The following is a 26290-nucleotide window of genomic DNA, read 5'->3' on the forward strand; positions in this document are numbered from 1 at the left end:
GCCTTTGAAATCCTTTTCCTTCACAATTTGTTTCTTCACTTTCTTTTAGCTATTTCATTGTTATTATTGCTTGTTTGTTTGACTTGGAAAATGAGTACTCAGCTAAATTAATAAACCCCAAGGATCTTTGCCTTGCTTCACATATTTGTTAAGAGCAAACTTTGATTATTATACGTTTGAGAATGCTATCATTGAGTGGAATCAATTAATATAGTAATTTTTACTCAAAAATGAGTACTACAAAAATAAAAATAAAAAGGAGGGACGTCTACATTCATTGCTGCAGAGTGATAGACACTTTAGCCAAGGTAGTTGCAAAGGACCGCAAAGCAGAAATTAATCCCACCCCTGCGGAGTTCTGAGGATGTTCAGGGCAGCAGATCGTGTTCAGAGCCCTCCTTTGCCATCTATTAAGAAGTGAGCACGGCAGAGACAGCCGTGGGGAGGACTTTTGATTCTCAATTCCTCTGAACACTGTCAGTGTTTAATCAATAGCTAGTCCGGACATCATTAAACACGTGCTCTCAGCTCACCGTCCTCTGCAAAGGGGATGGTTCAGGGAATTGCTCAGTTTTGCTGTCAAGAGCAAAAAGGTGCCCACATTCATGTTAGCCTGCTTAAGGAAACAGGATTCTAAGACCACGGTGCATTAAAGGAGGCCTGTGTTAATGGGTCATGTGGAATACCAATTATGCGTGATCTCATAATTTCTGCTTCTGGTGCAGGGTGTATCCTACAGAATCTGAGTCTGCATGGACTAAATTTACGCTTGCTACAAGTAGAAGAGTTAGCAGATATGTCAGTCATGTAGTACAGCAGCCTACTGGCCCGCATCTTAAATTTTGTAGTTCAACAATTCCATACAAGTATAAATGCTTTGTACCATGGGCTTAATCAAGGGTGGAACGAAGCCAGGACAGTCTGTCTCAACATTTGGAGTGCAGTTAAAGAAGCTAACTATAGGTTCTTTCTTTCTGCATTTTAATCCATTGTTCTCATACCTGTGTGACACATGGCTTATTAAGGCAAAATTTCAAACCAAGAGATGAAAAGTGTCTTTTACTACAGGGTCTCGTGGAAGTTACAATGAGAAATGAAGATTATTAAATTTTTCTTTTATAAATAAGACCAGGTTGAAATTAGACTGTTTCCTGACTTAAATACTTTTAAAATGCAAATTGTAGGAATCAGAGCCTTCTCCATAGAGAAAAGAGGGCTAATTAATTAGACTCAGCATAAAAGTTAATTTGCATTAGTTTTACTGAATCCAGGGAAAATGTTGAAATCTCGAACTTTTCCCTGTAATATATAATACAGAAAATACTGGAGGCAGAAAGTCAGTCAAATAATTCCTTTTCAACTATTAAAAATTTGAATCATGCACTGCATTAACTTCTGAAAGAAATGAATATGGATTATAGGATACGGCAGAGAAAAGCGAACCAATCATAACTTGTTCTATTGGTTTATAATCTATGAATTTCATTTTTAGAGACTAACTTTATAAAGATTTCTAGCAAAGCTGGAGCCATATTACATGAAAGCTTCAAATTTCACAATATCAAACAAGGATAAATCCTGAAATGCCTTTATGCTTTTTCACAATTCATAGAATTATGTTAAACAAAAGGGCAAAGGTTTATGACTTGATGTAAACCCCATGTACTTACAATGTTCAGCCAAAACATTATACAGACTCAGAAAAACTTAACCTTGATACTCTGTGAAAAATCCAACTATATTATTGTATAATCTATGCTGGTTTTGTAAAGTAGCCACTGTGGGCTCTTCTCTTAGATCCATGACTTCTACTAGCCCTAGGTAGCTGGCTAGGTTTCCAGTATTGGCCATGATTTACTTCTTTTTAAAATATATATATTTTATTAATTTATTCATATTACATCTCAATTGTTATCCCATCCCATGGGATATGTTATCCCATATCCTCTCATTCCTCCCTCCCTCCCATTTTCCCCTTACTCCCCTCCCCTATGACTGTGACTGAGGGGGACTTCCTCCCCCTATGTATGCTCATAGGGTATCAAGTCTCTTCTTGGTAGCCTGCTATCCTCCCTCTGAGTGCCACCAGGTCTCCCCATCCAGGGGACGTGGTCAAATATGGGGCACCAGAGTTCGTGTGAAAGTCAGAATGATTTACTTCTTAATGAATGGGTCTTCATCAAATTAGAGAGCTATTGGTTACAGCCAAGGTCTATGTGCCACCACTGCACTCTCAGGGTTGTTGTGCTGTGTTTGTCATTGTTGTGGTTAATAGGCATCCCAGCTGGGGTGGACTGTTGGTTACTTCTCTTCTCTGGAAGCTTGCTTCATGCCTTCTGGTACCATGGAAGTTAGTCCTTCCTTATGCAGTGTGTTTTCAGGTCAGTTCTAGTTAGGGGCCTCTGGGCTCTGTGTCTGAAGTGCATGGTGCCTTCAGCTATAGGGAATTACCTAACACTTCTGTGGCAGACAAGGACAATAGAAATGGCATGTAACATTTTAAGAATCTCTTAGATAGCCCTGGCCAACAACTCAAAGGGGACTCCTCAGTTCTCAGCCCTGGTGCTTATTTTGTTTGTTTATTTTGTTTTTGTTTTGTTCTGTTTGTTTTTTAAGAGGATCTATCCTCTGGCTCTCAGAGAAAATACTGTCAGCTTAGATGGGAAACTTTCATGTAAAATATATGTTTATTTATAAGCAAACTTGCATTTATTTATTATAGGTTCTTTTTTTTTTCCGTCTAGGTAGATGGTTAATAATATGGTTCCTTATGACCAGTTCAGAAATCCATACTGTTATCTCACTCTCCTCCCTTCTTCTGTTTTTGCATTCTCCCTGAGTTAAATCCTCACTGTGGTGGTTTGAATAACAATGGCCACATAGGCTCAAACATTAGAATTCTTAGTCACCTTGGAGCGGAACTCTTTGAAAGGATTACAAGTATGAGGAGCTATGGCCTTGTTGGAGGAAGTGTGTCATTCCGATGGGCTTTGAGGTTTCATAAGCCCAGGGAAGGCCCACTCTTGGTTTATGTGCTGCTTACAAGTCAGATGTAGTTCTCAGCTACTGTTCCATCAATGTGCATTACTGCCTGCATGTGTCATTCTCTCTACCATGTGGATAACGGACTAAGCTTCTGAAACTGCCCCCAATGAAATGCTTTTTGTTTGTTTTTGTTTGTTTGCTTGTTTATAAGAATTGCCGCAGTCTTGGTCTCTCTTTACAAGAATAGGACAGTGACTAAGACATTCCCTTTTTACCCCATTTTCCCCCATTTTCCCCTTCAGATCATGTGTGCCCTGCTAGTCTCCTTTCAATAGCTTCCTCCAAGTACATTTTAACCGTGTGCCCTTGTACTCACAGATATTAGAGTCCTTACCCTTCATCAAGGAAACTTTGCAACACACAAGAGAGCATCACAGAATAACATAACCAATCAAAATGCAAAACTGGGGATTCCAGTTCCAACTGATAATCAATACGTTGTGGAAGAGCGAGAAGAGGACTTTAAAAGGCAGAGAAATGGGGAGTTTGCAGTGAGACTCTGTGTCCTAGGAGTGTCAGAAGCTCCCTCCAAGAAGTTTCACCTACATGGCTGTCTAAGGAGCTGAAGAAGGATGGCACCAACAGGCATGCTAGTGTGGGATGGCACCAACAGGCATGCTAGTGTGGGATGGCACCAACAGGCATGCTAGTATGGGATGGCACCAACAGGCATGCTAGTGTGGGATGGCACCAACAGGCATGCTAGTGTGGGATGGCACCAACAGGCATGCTAGGTGGGATGGCACCAACAGGCATGCTAGTATGGGATGGCACCAACAGGCATGCTAGTGTGGGATGGCACCAATAGGCATGCTAGTGTGGAAGGGGAAAGCACACCAGTTGGTTTTCCAGTACTAAATGGTCATCCCTGAAAGCTTACAAACAAGTGACTTTATACAGACTGAGGAGATCATAGTTACATATGGAGGAATACACTCATACCTCCACCTCCACCACCACCACCACCACCACCACCACCACCAATTAAAGAAAAAGAGGCCATGAATTTGAAGAGCAAGGGGCGGGGGGTCTGAACAGAGGAAAAGAAAGAAGAGAAGAATTCAATTATGTTACAATATTAAAATATTTTAAAATGTTTTGGCCTATCTAATACTGATAAAATAATACTTGTAAAATAAAATGTACACTGCTAAATTTCCAAGGGGAAAAGATTGGACCTGCTGGCATTCAATGTCATGATGACTTTCACAGTCCCAAGTGCCACAGTTTCTCACTAGTCCACTCGTGTGTGTGTGTGTGTGTGTGTGTGTGTGTGTACCCCTGGTTCATACGTGCACATATATTCACGTGGAGGCCATATGTGTATACATATTCTTGTGTGGGTGTACATGTACGTCAAGTGCCCATGCACTATGTGTGTGCAAAGAGACTGATACCAGGTACCTTTGTCAATTACTGTTTACCTCATTGATTGAGATAAATCTCTCAGTTGGCCTGGATCTTCACCAATTCATCTCTACTGGTTGGCCATGAGCCCTTGAGATCTTCTTGTCTTTAACTCCCCCACACTGGGATTATACGTATACAGTGGCAGGCCTCACTTTTAATGTAGGTTCTGAGGATCCAAACTCAAGTCCTCACACTTGTGTAGCAAAAAGAGACTCCACTCCAGTTCCGTCATTTGCAAACTGTATTTCCATACAATAATTTATTTGCCAGACTCATTAATTCTGCATAGGCTTCATTCATTATCACATGCACCAAATACGAACCTATTATATTTAAATTACTGTCTTTTCCTTCCTTAAAAAGCCTTAACAACAAAATGCAAGCACCTCACTTGTAGTAGAAATGTTTTTTGTTTGTTAGCTTAAATGTAACTGGTTTCAACAACTTAGCCTAAGCCCAAATGTATGCTCTATATATCCCACATAAACACAATTGATTTGGATAATTGGCTAATCAGGAGGCGAACATACTACATCTACCTAAACAGAAGTACAGTAGGATATCTCTGTCATGAGTCAAAATTTATTCTTTAATAGCAACAGAAGATCTCCTTAAATTCCAAAACTGGACATGAAGTTCACCATGGTATAAAATCTAGAAGAGAGAATTCTATCACAATTACATGGCAGATAAATTCACTTGTCATCTATATCATGTATTCTTCATAAAACATGTAAATCATAGTTCAGTCTGATCCCCTACTGCACTTATGAGGTAATTTGTGTAGCTGCAGCCCAGGTCTTATTCTGAAGCCATGATGCTAACCCCAGTGCACACCAAGTCCAGTGCGCAAAAAAATGAAGATGATAACATTTGATTTTTAAGATTATTGTGAGGGCTAGAGATAATATTTTTAAACTATAGCCATCATTAACACTGACAGACAGGACCAAAATTGCACGATAAACACAACTATTCTAGAGTGCTGCATCGCTGTATTTGTTTAAACATCTGGATGCTAGGCTTTAGGATTATGCTTGCTCAATTCCCCATGACATGTCAGCCCACAGGGCTGAGCTCCGAAGAAAGCTGTTCTCAGGGAATTTCCCACATCCTAATATCCCTCACCAGCAAGCCTGCAGGAACAGAGGACATATGGTCCTAAAGGTTGGATCAGCAGCCAGTCAGCAGTCAGTCTTGCTTTATGATTACTAAAGTTCACTGGTTTGGCTTTCAATGTAAGAGTTCAGGGCATTTCTTGTCTCCCTCTCTATCCATGGCTCAAATTTTAACTTAAATTTGCTCTTCACTGGTTTGGCAACACTTTTGCCTTGGCCTTTCAACTCTGACCTTCAGAGCAGTGCATCAGTTTATAGTTGGTTTCCTGACTTACTCATGATCTTGCTGTGTGTTCTGGTTGGAGATATGAGTGAACTCAAAGCATCCTTTGCCCTTGACTCCCATTAACGCCCACACCAATCCTGTTCTTTGTAGAGTGGCCACTCAGCCATAGACACTAGGCCCTGTGAACTCTAGCTGTTCTTCCTACCCTTGTAACCTGTCTCCTTTAGTCGCTGGCAACGGCAGAACCACCCATTACTTCAGAGGGTTCCTTTGTAAACCATGAACTTGGTTTATGGATGGACATCTTTGGTCCATTCAGGGTTTCAAATTTTGTCTCTGATTTCACTGGATTTTTGAGTGGAGGTTAGTGGTGAGTGTTGGTCTGAATTTAATTAATTGTCTTTTAAAAATCACATTTATATCTGTATCAACTTGCATAAAGAACTTGAGGCATTATACAAAGTTAGTAAAATATATATATATATATATATATATATATATATATATATTATAGTTACTAAGAATAAGTTTTAAACAAAGAGAAAAATTACAAAAATATCCATTGCAGAAAAATAACTGAATTAAGATTCTAAATTAAGAATATAGGTTAAGTGGAATCACTTTAATTAAAACTTCAAAAATTTTCTCAGTTTCCTTGAAGCTAAAACCAAGTACCATAAACTTTTTTAATCTAATTAAGAAAAGATGACAAGACAGAGAAAATGTTCATTTCCAAACAAAGCAAACCATTTGCAGGATTTTTTTTTTTTTTTTTTTTTTTTTTTTTGTATTTTGAATACTGATTTCACACAGTGACATTAGATAAAACAACTTTATCTTACTCATGATTACAGAGATTAAAAGCAACATAAGTCTAATTTAAGACACAGGTAAGAGGAACCCTCTATCGACTACTGTGAGAGATTCTGTATTAGATTTTTAAAGATTTCATTTTAATTTTCATCTATTATATGTCTCTGCATGTGCATCTGCATGTGTGTGTCAGTGCCTGGGGAGGTCAAAAGAGAGCATCAGATCCCTGCAGATGGAGTTACAGAAGGTTGTAAGCCACTCAACATGGGTGCTGGGAACTGAACCCTGGTCTTCTTCAAGAGCAGTAAACACAGAGCCATCTCTCCAGCTCCTGGGATATATGTGGTCATGCAAAATGGTATTTTGCAGATCCTACATATCTTAAACTATGACTGAACCTTAGTTCATCTTTACAGAATTAAGGCCAGATTATTTCCTTATGATACACCAACATTCCTGGCTTGTTTTGTGTGTGTGTGTGTGTGTGTGTGTGTGTGTCTGTATGTGTGTCTCTGTGTGTGTGCGTGAGAGAGAGAGAGAGAGAGAGAGAGAGAGACAGAGAGAGAGACAGAGAGACAGAGACAGACAGAGAGACAGACAGAGACAGAGACAGAGACCAGGAAACACCAGACATACATCACCAAGCTAGTAGTCCCACCCTTAACTAATGTACAGGAAAATTGTATCACCAGGTCCATCCTCCCTCCCTCCACTTGCATAGTAAGCTGCATCCTCCGTATCTGTATCTCTATGGCTGGTACCCTCATTAGAATGTAACCCAAATGTAGCCCCATGTGTCCTGTTTCTTTTATTTAGAACTGAGTTATGCAATTTAACTACTGGAATAGATGTTTTGTTCAAACAAATGCTTATAAATCCTGAGCCAGTTGCCCCCCCCCCCTTTTTTTTTTTTTAAAGAAAAGGCAATAAGGTCTGGGAAGCCTTCTCAGAGAAAGTGATTGTGAGCTGAATGTTAAAAGCAAATTAGGTAAAATGAAGTGGAGAAAGGATGAGAAGAGAAAGGCATTGAGGAGTAAGCAATGTGGGATGGGTTGTGTGGAAGTAGAAACTGCTAGACACCAAGGAACCTGAAAATTGCCTGTGTATAATGATGGAGATGAAACAGAGATGTCAGGTGAGATGGCCATATCACCAAGTCAAAGCTAAAGCACATTAACATCATAGGGTTTAGAGGGCCCTTCTGAGTGCTTCCAGAAAACATACTGTTTTTAACAATTTTAAAATTTACATTTCTAACATGTTATTATGAGAGTTGGAAATATATCCTAATGAGTAAATATCTTGGTATGTAAGCACGGGGTTCTGACTTTGATTCCCAGCACTACATAAAATGTGGAGGGTATAACATTTGCACTTCTAACTCTGGTGCTGATGGGAAGGCATGGAGGATCCTAAGGACTCACTCTGCAGACCCTGAGACCCAGGTCCCTTGAGAAATCCAGTCATAAAATAACATGGAGAACAGTTGACCAGGAAACCTTATATGGTCCTGTGCATTCCAAACATGTCTACACAGGAAAGAACACACAAAAACATACACACATATAAAACATACACTAAAATAAAAATAAAAATAAACCACTATGACTGTGACCTTAGTTAAGATAACAGATTACTAAGGGCAGGTATGCAGATGACATCAGTTAAGAGTCACTTGTACAACTTCCACAATCTCTGTGAGTCTAAGCCAGGTGGGATCCCAGTGCTGAGATAGGGAGTATGCACAAGTCTCCATCCTTAACCTAGAGGCTATCTCCAACTGAGAGCCACTCACAAAGGAAGAGTTAATTTTCTTCAATGTATCTCATTGTGTACAAACTATACTTGATAGCACAGCCCATGCCTAGCAATAAATGGCCAACATAAAATGAACACAGTGGTATTTTTTAAGGATGTTTGTTTGTTCTATCTCACAATGCTTTGTCTGGGGATATATACAGATATTTTGCTTATATATTATGGTTTCTGATTTCCTTTGTTTTGTTTTTTGTTTTCAAGACAGGGTTTCTCTGTGTGCCCTTGACTGTCCTGGACTTACTTTGTAGACCAACCTGGTCTTGAACACCCACATATCTGTCTGCCTCTGCCTCCTGAGTGCAGGTTTCCAATTTTTATGGTTTTTTTGTGTGTACAAATGTGTTTGTCTCAGTATATGTATCTATTTATCATGCTTTTTATTTGGCTTTTTTTATTTGTTTTGTGCAGAGGAGTTTTAATTCAAACCATGGCTCTGGCAAGAGATCACATCCAAAGATCTTTCTAGGTCTGTGTGATCCTATTGGAATACAGACATGCCTTTAATCCCAGCAGACAGAGGCAAGAAGATCTCTGAGTTCAAGATGAGCCTGGTACAGAGCAAATTTCAGGTAAAGAAAAGATTCTAAGTGTGGTGGTACATGCCTTTAATCCCAGAACCTAGGAGACAGAGGCGTGCAGATCTCTTGAGTTCTAGTCAGTTCTGTTCAGTCAGTTTGGCTGAGTCAGTGAGTCAAGAGGCAGTGCAGTGGAGTTGAGTTTGTGGCAGTTCAGTTCATGGAATTTGGAGGCAGTTTTTACCAGGGAGGTTTTACAGAGGCAGGTTAAAGAGAGGACAAACTAGACACAGGTGAAGACAGAATGAGCCAGAGAATAAGGAAGCCAGAGAATTAGAACAGATGCTAGAGTTAGTTTGAGGCTTAAGCAGAGAAATTCAGTCAGAATTCAAGAGAAGCCAACTCGAATGAATCAGATTGGAAAGGAGTTTTGAGACAGACACCTGAGTTGAACCAGCCAGCCAGAGTTCAGAAAGACCTGGAAAAGGCGAGCTTACTCAGCAGTAAGTCTCAGAGGTTGAAAACATTCTAGGCTTAGATTAGGCTGTACAGAGGCTGGAAGTTTCGAGGACTAAGCCTAGGTTAGCAGACAAGAGGCAGAAAGCCTGGGAGATGACAATTGCATCAGGTGAATAAAAGATACTTTTACAGCTTTGTTCTACTGTGGTCTGTATATATATTTTTTATCTCATTTTTTATATGCCTATTTGAGTTGTTAGCCAAAGTTGTCCTACCGGAACCCCCACTGTTTAAAAAAATCTCAATGATATAATGATTCTGAATGACATTCTGCTATACTCAGAAATCAGTGCCTTACTCACCCATCATCAGAGAAGCTGCCCCTTACACCAGATGGTAACAATAGAGAGACCCACACACCCAGATATTATGCAGAGGTGTTGGAGTACTTAGCCCTAAATGGCTTAGTGATCCCACCCCCATGCCGTGTAAGAGCCAGATGGGATGAGGACACAAAGAAAATGAGGTCCTCTACATGAATATGATGGAAGCTCATATGAAATCACAGAGACTGAGGCAGCACACATAGTCTTCACAGGTCTGCACTTGGTCTTCTGCATATATACTATGGATTCCATTTTAGTGTTTTAAGGCGATTCCTAAACATGTGAACAAGTAGGTCTCTGATTCCTGTGCTTTCTCTTAGGCTCTTTTCCTTCTGTTGGGTTTGTTTTGTCCAATTTTGTTTTATCTGATTATATTATGTATTCATTTATTATTATCCCTTATAACCACATTTGTTTTCAAATGAGAGACATAATAGGAGTGGATCTAAAATGGGAGTAGAGACAAAGGGTAATTGGGGGGAGTAGAGGGAGGCAAAGCTGTAATCAGGATATATTATTTAAGCAAAAAAAAATCTATTTTCAATACAAGGAAAATAAAAAAGAAGAGGACAACAATATGGGATAAACCCACTTGTAGAAATATGAATATTTCTACGTGGGATTAACTTTAAAGGACCCTCAGCTAAGAATATGATTTGTTCTGCAAACAAAACAAAACAAAAACACCAAATAAGACAAACAAACGCCCCACTGAATGTCTCACACCTACTGCAAACACCATCATGCTCAGGTAGTGTGTTAGATGTTCCAACTCTGAGACTCTGAGCTTCTTTTCCTCTGATGTTAAATGGAGTTTTCATCTTCTGCTACAATCTAGTGTTTTCAAGCACTCCTCTCCTGTCACTCTGAGATGCTGGGGAGTGTTAAGTCAAAGGTCAAGGCAGAAATACAGTCAGTACCTGCTAAGGGCCCACTCTTTGGGACCTCATGGGAGGCTGTACTAAGACTCCTTCAGGGTGACACTGTTTCCATTTAGGAATGCTCTACCCAGGTTGCCTAATCTCCTCCCCAAAAGTCACAGCTCCTGAATCTCCATGCAGAAATTCTAGGAACATACGCATTCAGAACACCACTACTCAGATCTACAAAATGTATGTTCAAGAAGCTATGGCTCACTGAAGCAAATTTATCTTTACAGGGAATGGCCACCTGTTCTTATATTTATTCCTATGGCTATGGCCAACCAAGAGTACCAGCTAAGACATTCTGAGCACCTTTTGCTGTGTCAGGCACATACTCAGGAGTTTACTGCACCATCACTTCTTTGTATATGCTCCATGATGTTAAACTGAACTACTTAAAAATAAGTAACTAGATCAAACCACATAGTCTCTATATATGATAACCTTGCAATAAAGTTAACATTTTTAGCTTGAAATGAGGAAACATATACTTTCCCAGTATATGCTCTTTCCCAATATATCCCTCCTGCCTCAAACCTCAATTGTCACGACACGTATTCATAAATGAGGAACGTCAGGCTAGCATGTTACATTTTCAGTTACACACAATTAGAACTCTCCCATGATCAGAATTTCTACATCGAATAAATACTCCATTGGGAGACGATGAAGAGGGCACCTAACTGCTAAAGATCACTGGTCTGAGTCATGGTTTACTGAGCATCTGTTGTGTGCCAGTTATGAGTTTAACGTCTTCATTTTAAAGTGTGTCTTATATGGTGTTTGTTGTACAGTGAACTATAAACTCAGTTAGGTAACATAGGAAAAATTAGTTGCTTTTTATGTTAGGTTTTATTTTATTATTTATTTATTTTATTTCTTTTTTATTAAACATTTTTATTTTTTACATAAACATTTATATTATCACACATATATGCAATAAATTACCTATAGCAAGAAGAACCATGACATGATCAGGAATTATATAAATGTTACATTCTTAGTGTTTTGGCTATTTGTATTTGATAGCCTTGAAGAAACCATCTTTGCTATCTTGTTGCATCTAAAATTCTGAATGTAATTCAATCTCTATCACATCATGTCATTATCAACTTAAAACATCTAGACCTAAAAGCATCTTAACTCCTAAACAACTAAGCTACGTTGTAAAACTGAGCTACCTGGTCTTTAACCCCATCAGAGACTTGAGCAAGAATAAACTTGATTACGTGAGTATGCTGGGAGTGCAAGTCAGTAGCTTTCCAAATGAGAAGATGACAGAGACAGTTTTCTACCTGAATAGTCACCCAAAACGCTCTATAATGTTGGAGCATCTTCTTCAGCCTTCTGGCCCAATATATCTGACAGACATATATGTGAGGCAAGAACTATTGAGGACTTGCTTACCCTGTCTTGGCAGAGTTTGGCTGTCTACTCTGCCTGCATCCAAGCTTGCCCTTTTAAAGGCAGAATTTTGTCTGTGGTAGAAATGAGAACATTTTGCCCAGTGCTTGTTTGCCATATTTGAAGCCATCTCCATAAGGTTTTCCTTGATGCTCATCATTCTCTTTGAGGTAGGCTGGGTGTTGTAGGAGTTAACCTGTCTTATTACCAGTGAATCTTTAAAATAATAAAAAACATTTTTAAATGCCATATTCTGCATGTCTCTGAGGTTATTGAAGACCTTATATAACTACCCTCCCTTATCTTTCTATAGAATCAAAATTAATATTATATATATCAAATATTTAATAAATAGAATACAAAAATGCCATAAAAATATAAGTGAGGATCTATAAAGAAGAGGCATTTGCCATGTATAGAGACCATTGTGCCTACATTCACTATTTGGCACTTATGTCTGTGTAAGTGTATGCATATATTCTTATGTGTGTGTGCCTCTGTGTGTGTGTGTGTGTGTGTGTGTGTGTGTGTGTGTGTGTGTTTGTGTATGATCTGGGTGTCTTTTCTGACTTTAGGCACAGAAACTAAAAATCATGATGACATTGCTATTTAAATAAATTTCCCATCATTCATGGTCCTCAAAGAATCTGTTTTGTTTGCTCCCTTTTAGCCACAGAGACCACTCTGAATTTCAGCCACACTCTCTAGGCGTCAATTTGTGTGTGTGGATTAAATATTCTTTTATGAGAGACATGCTCATGTGTAATGTATAATAGTGATTTTTGTGAATTATTTTCTGATATTATTAAATAGGAATAAAATGGGAAAGATGGAGATGTCAGGGATTCTGAACATCAGCGGGATAAAAGAAATGCATTAAGATCACACAGCTCTTCTATGCTGTGCCCAGAACTGAGACCTCAATCTTTCAAATTGGTCAGCCTTCCTGGGTCTGAAGTCTGAGAAAAATGTAGGGAAATCAGGAAGTACTCAGTGTTTTCCTGTACTTGAGCAGACAAAAGCTACTGAATTGATCTTAATGCTCAACACTAGATGGAAGCTTGAGGAATTCTTCATTTTTTTTTCAAGGGCCATGGAATGGGATGGGGAGGCAGAGGGGAAATGTTCCTTAAATTCAACTACTAGGACTAAATTTAGTACCCTCCGCATAGAAGTGCTTAATATGGCGAGGGTGATGAATTTGATAATGATGGAGAAATGCCATCAATCTGACAAACTAAACAACTTTTTTAACCTGACATAGACCCGCTCAACACTTCAGCTGTCACCTGAAATGAATTCTGTTTCTAATTTCTCTTCATAAATAATGCAGCTAATTGAAAGGTAGTTACAATGAAGTCTTTAAGCTCCAATATGAAGGCAATCTTTCTACATTGCTTAGAAGCTTTCAGTCCTCACAGGAAATAAAACCCAGACACCATAGATCAGAACACCGAAACACAAGAGAGTTCTTTGTGAGGAGGCCAGCATGTCTAATGGCTTTCTTATTTTTAATTCTTTAAATTCATCCTTAACTTAAAATGCAGATCTCATAAAATATTCACATATGGATACTCAAGGTCAGAGATTCACTGAGGTACCACTTTCTAGCTTCATAGTTGTGCATCTATGTGGTCCTTGTCCCCTAATATCTGCATGTTTGTAATTAATTATAAGATAGTAGTGACACTTAAATATTTCTAATTGAAGTGTAACAGTGTGATCTATCCATACAGAACTTTACAGTAGAGGACGGTGACTCTTTCCTTCACTTAGTGGGAATAAAGATGAGCTAACAGAGAAAGATGCTTCCTGACTATTCCACATAGGCAGTACGGATGAATGACTGTTCTGAAGATTGAAAGAATTAGAAACTATCTTTTCTGAGGTGTCACATTGTGGACATCACTGACTGAATTCGTTTCTGTCCAAGTGGAAACTCTAATGACTTACATGCTGAAGGGACAAAGGAGAGATGGACAGCTACGGATCACTGCATCTTTCTGAGAAGACTGATTTCAGCAAATGCATCAGAGTAAGGACATGCTTATAAATAGACGTCTGGGCTGAACATCTTTCCAAGACTCATATTAAAAATGGAAATTCAAAATAGATTTTTTAAAAGTGGTATGCCAACTTACAACCAAAGCTTTATAAGTTACTAAAAATGTGAATCATACAACCAAAATACTAAATGTTTAGGTGGTTTTCATTAGCATCTGGTCCCAAGTCATTCAAAGATAACCATTTGAAACAGATGCCCTCATTCTATATTACCATTCTTAGGTCCGTTATATCTGTCAATAATAAGACAATAGCCAATGAAATAGCACACAGAGATGTTGTATTTTACAACAGAGACTTTTGTCAAAGTTCCAGTGGTTAGAACTCCTGAACAAGTTGCCTAGAAAGTAAATTCTTCAAGGATGAAGCTCTTATTTCATTTATTAGTAGGTGTTAAGTATTTAAATAATCCTGAAGAGTGGGCAAGGTGATGCTCTAAGTAGCTCACAGTTATTTAATTTTAATGAAAGTAAGAAAATAGATGTAGTCTAAAGGAGAATAAAATGAAAGAGACAAGAAAAAAGGAAGGGAGAGAGAGAGATAGAGAGAGAGAGAGAGAGAGAGAGAGAGAGAGATAGAGAGAGAGAGATTTGTAATGTCAGAATCCTGCTCACCAAAACAGCATGACAATGAGAGTGAATAGTGCGCTGCCAAGGGGCAATGTGTGTGTGTAAGTTTATATGTAAGTGTGTAATGTGCTAGTGAAGGCCAAAGGTTATCCTCTGGCATTATCCATCTCCTTTGAGGCAGGTCTCTCAACTAGACCAGCTCTGGTTGAGCCTCAAGGATTATTCTGTCTCCTCAGGGGCCAGATGTGAACTGTAAGCACACACCACTATGCTACAGATTTTTAAATGTACTCGTGGCATTTAACTCTGGTCCTCATCTTTGTGAGTCACACGTTTTAGTGACTGAGCTACCTTCTTGTCTTGGAATCTTATTACTTACTGATCAAGGAAGAAACCGTCACTGATCAACTGTGCCTCATACAGAAGACAGATAAGTATGCAGGACAGCATCATAATGTAACAATGTCAAAAGTTTGTTCTTTATGTATTCTTTTAAAGAAACAGCATCAACTATAGAAATGTATCTAGGATATTTTGGGGTGTCAGAAATGCATAGAATAATTTGAGTGAAATTAAAACTTTGCTCAATAGTTTTTTTAAAAATTAATTATCTAATATACATTTTGGTCATAACCACCTCCTTTTTCTCCTCCTGGTCCCACACTCGCTTCCTGTTTCCCCTATGCCCCCTCCCATACTCCTCAGAGAAGAGGAGCCCACCCCCCAGCATATCACATCGCATTAGGACTGAGTGTATCTTCTTTCCCTGTGGCCTGATGTAGTAGCCCTGCCAGGGAAAAGTGATCAAAAAGCAGGCAACAGAGTCTATATCAGAGTCAGCCCTCACTCCCTTTACTAGGCAAACCATATGAGTACCGAGCTGCCCATTGGTTACATCTGTGAGGGGACTGGGCTCCAGTCCATGCAGAATCCTTTATTGGAGCTTCAGTCCCCACAGCCCCACCCCCAGGCCTTGCTCAATTCTCGACCTCAAACTGCTCACTGTATGTATGTATGTATGTATGTATGTATGTATGTATGTATGCATGTATGTATATATATATATATATATAATTTTATCAGTAATCTAAACAAGCCTTCATTCAAGTCAAGTGGATGACACATGCCATTTCCTGCTACCTTTGCCAGCTGTCCTAGTCTCCCTTTATACCTCTCTCTGTGACCTTTTGATTCTGACAGAGGCTCACCTGCAGAGGCTACGAACATATGATGATAAGCCATGGCTCTTGCAGATGAGGCGCTTTTCTGGAAAAGAAGTGTCTGCAGCTCTGTGACAGGTCAGCATCCTTTCAACAGTACAGAAGTTCTAACTCAAGTGTGTGACTGACAGAATGGACACAGCAAAGTAAAGGAAGGAAGTTCAAATACACTGAAGTTGTCAAGTCCCAATGTGTTAATTCTGTGACTCTTTGAGTTTCATGACAAATGTCTACTATATAACCTCAGACACCATTCTGTCTTGTGCCAGAGAAAAATCTCCAAAGAAGCTTGGGATTGTGGGTCCCATCAGTAAGTAACCCAAACCCTTAAGAAGGTCAGGAAAAGGGATTGTGTGTTCAAGGCCAGCTTTGTCTATGTTACAAGAACTTGTTCCAAAAATAAAAATGAGCCAACTCAATAACTCTGTATTAAAGAAAATTACCTTCCTACAGTCTAATTCCAGAGGCCACTGTGGACCACTTTTTTTCAGGGTTCTTTCTGTACAAATAAGCAAATGATTGTCCCACAGCAAAGATTGTTTCATCTCAATCTTTAAGCACAAAGCACTTTCAAAGTGAGTCTTCGTGAATCTTTCTCAAGGTTGATGTTACCATGCAGTGAAATAGCTCACAGTCTTTCTGTGACCAAATTTCCTTATATGTACTCAACAAAGACATCAAACCCTCTGTCACACCTGCTGTGCTGGTTAGCCATGGGGTTGGAGCCGTTACCTGTGTGGTCACAGAATTTACATTTCATGTGAGTTTCATTCACTTTAGTTGAATAAAACAAATTTCATTTGTACACAGTGTTGGAGTTCTGAGTGGAAAGCTCAGCATACAGAGCAGAAGTTAAGTTACTCTCATAGTGGCCTAGTGTGTGTGCAGTGAGATTGGGCGTTTAGGGACTAGAAATGGATACAGAAAATCACAATGTCCCAGTTGAATAAAAGTTCAATTTTGACCAAATGTCATTGACACAGTAACCATGATGGCAAAGGAGAGAAGAGTGGTTGGTTGGAGCAACTAGTGACTGTTAAGAGTTTAGGCAACTGTACCCCGAGCCAAACGTCAGCCATGGTTGCTCTTATTTTGTCTTTTCACAAAGACCTGGTATTTTACTGATTCATATAAAGCACTACTTCAAAAAATAATTTTACATTAGATAAAGAAAAATTCACCAGCTTAGCTTGTCCTTTCCCAACAAATATCTCATTTGCATATATCAATTTCATGCTGCCCCTGAACAGCTGTGACTTGGAACTCTGGGCATCGTTTTAAGGGGATGTTAGTACCACAGGACCTAGGAATGGAAATGCCATTGACCCTGCAAAAATAAGAGGATGCTTCCATTAAACTAGTGCGCTGGGGCCACAGTCCCACCTTGTGTGTTTTCTGTGACTCCTGTCCTGCTGATCTGAGTTCCCGAATCTTGGGCCTGACTTCTACTTTATCTTCACAGGTCTTTGGAAAAGACCTCCCCTCCTCCCTTGTCTCCATCCTTTCGTTCTCTCACCCTTTCACAGCCTGCTTTCTCATATCAACATCAGTATAATGACCAGAGCGTCTTTGCCTATTTGCCTGGGTCTCCTCTCAGACAACCTGGGGACAGCAAAGGGCATACATGCTCCCACACTAACTGACGGTGGTGATTTATATTCCAAGCTTCATGTTAAAAAATACTTTGTATGTGCTATCTCCAAAAACTGGGAATAGGGCTTCCTCAAGACCCAGATATCCCACTCCTTGGAATATACCCAGAGGATGCTTCACCACACACCAAGGACATATGCTCAAACATGTTCATAGCGGCCTTATTCATAATAGCCAGAACCTGGAAACAGCCTAATTGTCCTTCAATTGAAGAACGGATAAAGAAACTGTGGTACATTTACACTATGAAATACTACTCAGCTATAAGAAACAAGGAAATCGCAAAATTTGTGAACAAATGGATTGAACTAAAAATGATCATAATGAGTGAGTTAACCCAGAAGCAGAAAGACTTACATGGTATATACTCACTTATAATTGGGCACTAGCCGAAGAGACATGTCCCATGAAAGTCTTCACTTACCAGGAGATTGGGATAGATGTGAGGACATCTTATTGGGACTCTAGGTGAGAGAAGTATGGGAGAATGGGGAAATAAAAGGATCCAGAGGGTCCTAGAAACCTACAAGGAAAACATCATGACAGGCAGATCTGGGCCCATGGGTTCTGCTCAAACTACTGCACCAACCAAGGACAATGCATGCAGTAAACATCAAACCCCTGCTCAGATCTAGCCAATGAACAGGACATTCTCCACTGTTGAGTGGAGAGTGGGGACTGATTCTGACATGAACTCTGGTGCCCCATATTTGACCACTTCCCCTTGGCGGGGTGGCCTGGTGGCACTCAGAGAAAAGTTAAGCAGGCTACCAAGATGAGACTTGAGAGGCTGTGACCATATAATGGGGGAGGAAGTCCACCTCAGTCACAGACAAAGGGGAGGAGAACAGGGTGAAACTGGGAAGGAGGGAGGAATGGGAGGATACATGGGATGGGATAACAATTGAGATGTAATCTGAAAAAATTAATTAAAAAAAGAAGAAAAAGAAAATAATTTATATGCTACTGATAACAATTAAGTACAGATCAAATGGTTAATAAAACCTATATAAACAAAGAAGGGAATTAAACTGTCCTATACCAGGTGCTATGTTACTAACAATGTTAGTAATTGCTTTAAACAGGGACCTGAGGTAAAATAACAAAGTACCATTTTGTCAGGCGAGGATCATGGCTTGGTGAAAACTGAAAACGCTTTTACTCAAATTATTTCAGTAAAAACAAGGAACATTGATATTCACATGAGGAAGAATGTTTTTAAAACTCCAATTCTTTCTTTTCATTTACAGAAGTAGTATTTGCTTATTTCAGGAAATCTATGAAATCAAAATCATGCAAGCAAAGGGACCAATGATCATTTTGTTGCCCCTAAATTACATTGAAGCACAGTTTGTTGTAGAATAAATGTTCTGCAACCTATATTTAACCTCAAGCTCTTCAGTATATAATCTATTATAATTTTGTTGATGACTTTAGTTTTAGCCTTGAAATTATTTCTGCCTGTAGTTCTACATGAAATCCCCTCAGCCAGTAATTAACATGGCTTAAACACTCCCAATCATTTTAGTTTGGTGTCATACATGCTGTGCAAGTAATAAATAACAAATCCATAGCTCACCAAATATGCCCCAAATTATACACCATGGAAATAGTCAGATATTTGGACAATCAAGTTGTGCTTGTAAACATTCACTTCTGCATTTCTTTCTCCATCTTTGTGTATCTTTTAGTAGCAAAATGCCTTTTATAGTCTAGAAGGTGATGCCATCAGCTTCTACAGATATTTTTTAACAATGGAAAAATCTTTCTCCTCTGCCCCTTGTGTGGGCAGGTCGATTTTCATTGAAAATGGCTTCAAGCTGGCTCTAATATTTACTCACTTATGCAGGTGCGTCCGTCAGCATGGCGTCTGTATCCTGTATCACACTCACAGTGGAAGGTGCCCTGGGTGTTAATGCAGCGCTGCTGGCAGCCTCCACACATTCATCGATGTCTGGAGGAGGAAGACAGATGGCCAGGATTACAATGTCATTCCAATGTCAACTTCAGAGAAGTGGCACAAATATTTCTTTGATACACAGTATGCGTTATACTGCACAAAAGCACCATCTCAGCTACCACAAATCTATGCTTGTTTGATCCATTTTACTTTACCATGTAAACAAGAAAATGGAGATGGAAATGTTATTGAAGGCTTTTTTTTTTTTTTGAACAGCAACCACAAACATTGTGATTGTGTCACAGTTTTCTGTTCCTCAAACACTGGCTAATTAGACAGATCTGAGATAAAGGTATTTCCTTGGGGAAGGAAAACTGGAGGAGAGAATTACAATGAGCCGCTCTCTCTGGAGCAGCACACACTCGTAGATAAACACCTATTCTTGGCCTGACAGCGCTGAATAAAGCCAGTAATGGAGTTAAGACCTTGAGTCTCCTTCTTGTGTGCTACAGTAGACATCAGGGCAGAGATAGATGGCTCAAATGAAACCATGGCTTAATGTTCTCAGAAAAACATCAATACATTGGACCCACTAAGTTAGCTTCTTGGTCAAATGGCTGTTCTCTGAAACACTGTGTTTGTATAAGAAGTTGCTTATTCACTTTTAGAATAAAATGGAAAATAGTCAAGAAAAATTCACAATCACCTAAGTTTTACTATCAGTAATAATATATACCAGGGTACACAAATACAACATTGATTTCTCATTGAAACATCCCTTCATTTCCCAGCACCTGCACTTTGTTTTCTCCCCTGTATCCACTACTTGTATGTTTAAAATTACAAGATAACACATTTTAGGCTGTCCCTGAGCTAAACAATATGCTACATTTTCCTGTTGGGAGGTTATGTGGAAGTAAAAATCAGGGCTAAGTGTGACAGTAGATGCCTGTAATCCCAGAGGTCTGGATTTGTAAGCAAGAGAAACCTAAATTCCAGGTTAATCTAGGCTGTATAACTGGGATGGAGGGCAGGATGGAGTGGGAAGGAGGGAGGGAAGAGGAAGGGGGAAGGAAAGGATGGATGGATGGAGGGAGGGAGGAGAGGAGAGGGAAGGGGGAGAGAGAGAGGGCGAGAGGAAGGAACAGAGGGACAGAGGGAGGGAGAGGAAGGGAGGGAGGGAGGGAAGCATCTTTCTGCACACTTCACAGTAACAGTGATGTCCTAGTTTGGGTTTGCAGGGAATAGTCATATTCTCATTACATTTAAACTCAACCCTTTTGGAAATGGTATTTCTTGTGAACAGTCTTTGATAAAACATGAGTCACCTACTGGACATTTAGGCATTTCCTGAGGAACACAGAAGGCAGACAATGACGATGAACAACACCACACATTTCCATGTTCACATCTCAACCCTGGTAAGGAATGTTTGAGCAAAGGTGTAAAAAAGAAAAAAAAAAGGTTTTCAAATAAAAGTGGCAGTATATTTTCCACAAATTAGTGTATCTTTTGAAAAATAAGTGGTTCTGGGCACAGTCCTAAAATTTGGAAGTAAATTTTATTTCAGATAAGAACTACTGATGTATCAAAATGTAAGAAATTATATTACATTCTGAGTCTGTGATAACTTACCCTTAGGTCTTTTTCTTTTTTAAAATTTTTTTATTAATTATTCTTGTTACATCTCAATGGTTATCCCATCCCTTGTATCCTCCCATTCTTCCCTCCCTCCCATTTTCCCTTATTCCCCTCCCCTATGACTGTTCCTGAGGCGGATTACCTCCCCCTGTATATGCTCATAGGGTATCAAGTCTCTTCTTGGTAACCTGCTGTCCTTTCTCTGAGTGCCTCCAGGTCTCCCCCTCCAGGGGACATGATCAAATGTGAGGCACCAGAGTACGTGAGAAAGTCATATCCCACTCTCCACTCAACTGTGGAGAATGTTCTGACCATTGGCTAGATCTGGGTAGGGGTTTGAAGTTTACCGCCTGTATTGTTCTTGGCTGGTGCCTTAGTTTGAGCGGGACCCCTGGGCCCAAATCTGCCTATCATAATATTCTACTTGTAGGTTTCTTGGACCCTCTGGATCCTTCTACTTGACTATTCTCCCATGCTTCTCTCATCTAGCATCCCAATAGAATGTCCTCCCCTCTGTCCCAGTTTCCTGGTAAGTGAAGGCTTTCGTGGGACATGCCCCTTGGGCTAGTATGCAGATATAAGTGAGTATATACCATTTGAGTCTTTCTGCTTCTGGGTTAACTCACTCATTATGATCATTTCTAGCTCAATCCATTTGTCCACAAATTGCGGGAATTCCTTGTTTTTAATGGCTGAGTAGTATTCCATAGTGTATATGTACCACAGTTTCTTTATCCACTCTTCTACTGATGGACACTTAGGCTGTTTCCATGTTCTGGCTATTATGAACAAGGCTGCTATGAACATGATTGAGCAAATTTTCTTGTTGTGTGCTGGAGCATCTTCTGGGTATATTCCAAGGAGTGGAATAGCTGGGTCTTGAGGAAGCCCTGTTCCCAGTTTTCTGAGATAGCACCAGATAGATTTCCAAAGTGGCTGTACTAGTTTGCATTCCCACCAGTAATGAAGGAGTGTTCTTCTCTCCCCAACATCCTCGCCAGCATGTGGTGTCGCTTGAATTTTTGATCTTAGCCATTCTGATGGGTGTAAGATGGAATTTCAGAGTTGTTTTGATTTGCATTTCCCTGATGACTAAGGAAGTTGAGCATTCTTTAAGTGTTCTCAGCCATTTGATATTCCTCTGTTGAGAATTCTCTGTTTAGTTCCAAGCCCCATTTCTCAATTGGGTTATTTGGTTTGGTGGTGTTTAATTTCTTGAGTTCTTTATATATTTTGGATATTAGACCTTTGTCAGATGTAGGGTTGGTGAAGATCTTTTCCCAGTTTGTAGGCTGTCGCTTTGTTCTGTTGACAGTGTCTCCTGCCTTACAGAAGCTTCTCAGCCTCATGAGGTACCATTTATTAATTGTTGACCTTAAGGCCTTGGCTGTTGGTGTTCTGTTCAGGAAGTTGGCTCCTATGCCAATATGTCCAGGCTCTTTCCCAGTTTTTCTTCTAAGTGACTAAGTGTCTCTGGTTTTATGTTGAGGTCTTTAATCCATTTGGATATGAGTTTTGTGCAAGGTGACAAATATAGGTCCAGTTGCATTTTTTTACACATAGACATCCAGTTAGACGAGCACCATTTGTTGAAGATGCTATCTTTGTCAAAAATCAAGTGACCATATGTGTGTGGATTCATATTTGGGTCTTTGATTCGATTCCACTGATCAACCAGCCTGTCGCTGTGCCAGTACCATGCTGTTTTAATTACTATTGCTTTATAGTACAGTTTGAGATCAGGTATAGAGATTCCTCCAGAGCACATTTTATTGTACAAGATTGTTTTCGCTATTCTGGGTTTTTTGTTTTTCCATGTGAAGTTCAGAATTGAACTTTCAATGTCTTTAAAAAATTGTGTAGGTATTTTTATAGGGATTGCATTGAATCTGTAGATTGCTTTTGGGAGGATGGCCATTTATACTATGTTAATTCTCCCGATCAATGAGCAAGGAAGATCATTCCATCTTCTCAGGTCATCTTCAATCTCTTTCTTCAGAGTTTTGAAATTTTTTTCAAACAAGTCCTTCATTTGCTTAGTTAGAGTAACTCCTAAATATTTTATATTGCTTGTGGCTAATGTGAAGGGTGTGGTTTTCTAATTTCTTCTTCTGCAAGCTTGTCATTTGTGTATAGGAAGGCTACAGACTTTTTTGAGTTAATTTTGTATCCAGCTAATTTGCTGAAGGTGTTTATCAGCTGTAGGAGTGCTCTGGTGGAATTTTGAGGGTCACTTATGTACACTATCATATCATCTGCAAATAGGGATAGTTTGACTTCCTCCTTTCCAATTTGGATACCCTTGATCTCTTTTTGTTGTCTTATTGCTCTGGCTAGAACTTTGAGTACTATATTGAAGAGCTATGGAGAGAGTTGGCAGCCTTGCCTTGTTCCTGATTTTAGAGAAATTTCCTTGAGTATCTCACCATTTACTTTGATTTTGGCTATTGGCTTGCTGTATAGAGCCTTTATTATGTTGAGGAAAGTGCCTTGTATCCCCAATCTCTCTAAAACTTTAAACATGAATGCGTGTTGGATTTTATCAAATGCTTTCTTTGCATCTAAAGAGATGATCATGTGGTTTTTATTTTCAGTTTGTTTATATGGTGGATTACATTGATGGATTTCCGTATATTAAGCCATCCCTGCATGCCTGGAATGAAGCCTACTTGGTCATGATGAATGATATCTTTGATGTGTTCTTGTATTCGTTTTCCAAGTATTTTATTTAGTATTTTTGCATCGATATTCATAAGAGAAATTTGTCTGAAATTCTCTTTCTTTGTTGAGCCTTTGTGAGGTTTAGGTATCATTGAGACTATGGCCTCATAGAATGAAATTGGTAATGTTCCATCTATTTCTATCTTTTGGAGTAGCTTGAATAGTATCGGTATTAGCTCGTCCTTGAAGGTCTGGTAGAATTCTGCACTGAATTCTGCACTAAAATCTGACTCTGGGCTTTTTTTTGGTGGGGAGACTATCAATGATTGTTTGTATTTCTGTAGGGGAAAGGGTACTATTTAGCTTTTTTATCTGTTCTTCACTCAACTTTGGCAAGTGAAATTGATCAAGAAAATCACCCATTTCCCTTAGATTTTCAAATTTTGTGGCATATATGCCTTCGAAGTAGGATCTTATGATTCTTTGTATTTCTTCAGTGTCTGTTGTTATGTCTCCCTTTTCATTTCTGATTTTGTTGATTTCAATACTGTCTCTCTGCCTTTTAGTTTGTTTGGTTAATGGTCTGTCTATCTTGTTGATTTTCTCAAAGAACCAGATCTTGGTTTTCTTAATTCTTTGGACTGTTTTCTTAGTTTCTAATTTGTTAATTTTAGCCCTGAGTTTGATTATTTCCAGACATCTACTCCTTTTGGGGGTTTCTACTTCTTTTTTTTTCCTAGGGCTTCCAGTTGTGTCGTTAAGATGCTTATGTGCGATGTTTCCAATTTCTTTTTAAAGGCACTTAGTGCTATGAATTTTCCTCTTAGCACTGCTTTCAATGTATCCCACAAATTTGGCTATGTTGTTCCTTCGTTTTCATTGAATTTCAGAAACTCCTTGATTTATTTCTTCCCTGGCCCAGTTGTCATTTAGCAGAGAGTTGTTTAGTTTTGACGTACATGTAGGCTATTTGTTATTTCTGTTGTTGTTGAATTGCAGCCTAAGAGCATGGATATCTGATAGGATAAAAGGTACTATTTCAATCCTCTTGTACCTGTTGAGGCTTGCTTTGCGAACTACGATGTGACCAATTTTGGAGAAGGTTCCATGGGGTGCAGAAAAGAAGGTATATTCTTTCTTGTTTGGGTGAAAGGTTCTATAGATATCTGTTAGATCCATTTGACCCATGGCATTGGTTAATGATGTTATTTCTCGGCTTAGTTTCTGTTTCAATGACTTATCCTTCAGTGAGAGTGGGGTGTTGAAGTCTCCGACTATTATTGTGTGGGGATCGATGTGTGGTTTAAGCTTTTTTAGCAGATCTTTTACAAATGTGGGTGCCCTTGTATTGGGAGCATAGATGTTCAGAATTGTGATGTCATCTTGGTTAACTTTAGCTTTGATGAGTATGAAGTGTCCTTCCTCATCCCTTTTGATTAATTTTGGTTGAAAGTCTATTTTGTTCGATACTAAAATGGCTACGCCTGCTTGCTTCTTGTGACCATTTGCTTGGAATATTTTTTTCCAACCTTTTACCCTGAGGTAATGCCTATCGTTATGGGTGAGATGTGTTTCTTGAATGCAGAAGAATGTTGGATCTTGTTTATGCACCCATTCGGTTAGTCTGTGTCTTTTTATTGGAGAATTGAGACCATTGATGTTGAGAGATATTAATGATTAATGACCAGTGACTGTTAAGGGTCTTAATTTTGATGTTGTTTCCAGTCGACCGTTTGTGTAGTTGTGTTTTTGCCATGGTATAGTTATCTATTTCGTGAGTAGTTTTGGTTGTAGCTTTACCCTTTGGGATGGAGGTTTCCTTCTAGTACCTTCTGTAAAGCTGGATTTGTGGATAGGTACTGTTTGAATTTGTTTTTTCATGGAATTTTTTGTTTTCTCCATCAACGGTTTATTGATAGTTTTGCTGGGTAAAGTAGTCTGGTTTGGCATCTGTGGTCTTTTGGAGGTTGCAGGATCTCTGCCCAGGCCCTTCTGGCTCTTATGGTCTCTGCTGAGAAGTTGGGTGTAATTCTGATAGGTTTGCCATTAAAAGTTGTTTGGCCCTTTTCCCTTGCAGCTTTTAATATTTTTTCTTTGTTCTGTATGTTTTGTGTTTTGATTATTATGTGACAGGCAGTTTTTCTTTTCTGGTCAATTCTATTTGGTGTTCTGTAGGCCTCTTGTATGTTTATAGGCATCTCTTTCTTTAGATTGGGGAATTTTTCTTCTATGATTTTGTTGAGAATATTTTCTGGGCCTTGGAGTCTGATATCTTCTCTTTCTTCAATGCCTATTATCTTCAGATTTCTTCCTTTTCATGGTGTCCTTAATTTCTTGGATGTTTTATGTCAGTAGTTTTCCAGATTTGGCATTTTCTTTAATGGTTGCTTCAAGATCTGTGATTGTATCTTCTAGACCTGAGCTTCGTTCTTCCATCTCTTGGATTCTGTTAGAAAACCTCACCT

The 26290-nt window shown here is 39.2% G+C and overlaps 1 protein-coding gene across 1 annotated transcript in view; it reads right to left on the reverse strand.

Annotated features, from left to right (window-relative positions):
* The window catches only part of LOC127199148 (EGF-like and EMI domain-containing protein 1), a 572097-nt gene that overhangs the window by 94831 nt on the left and 450976 nt on the right, over positions 1 to 26290 (reverse strand). The window contains exon 7 of the mRNA XM_051157028.1: positions 19465 to 19557. Within this exon, the coding sequence (XP_051012985.1) occupies positions 19465 to 19557 (93 nt within the window). The remainder of the gene's footprint in view (positions 1 to 19464; positions 19558 to 26290) is intronic.

Source organism: Acomys russatus, chromosome 15, assembly GCF_903995435.1.
Source record: "Acomys russatus chromosome 15, mAcoRus1.1, whole genome shotgun sequence".
NCBI classification, from domain to species: Eukaryota; Metazoa; Chordata; class Mammalia; order Rodentia; family Muridae; genus Acomys; species Acomys russatus.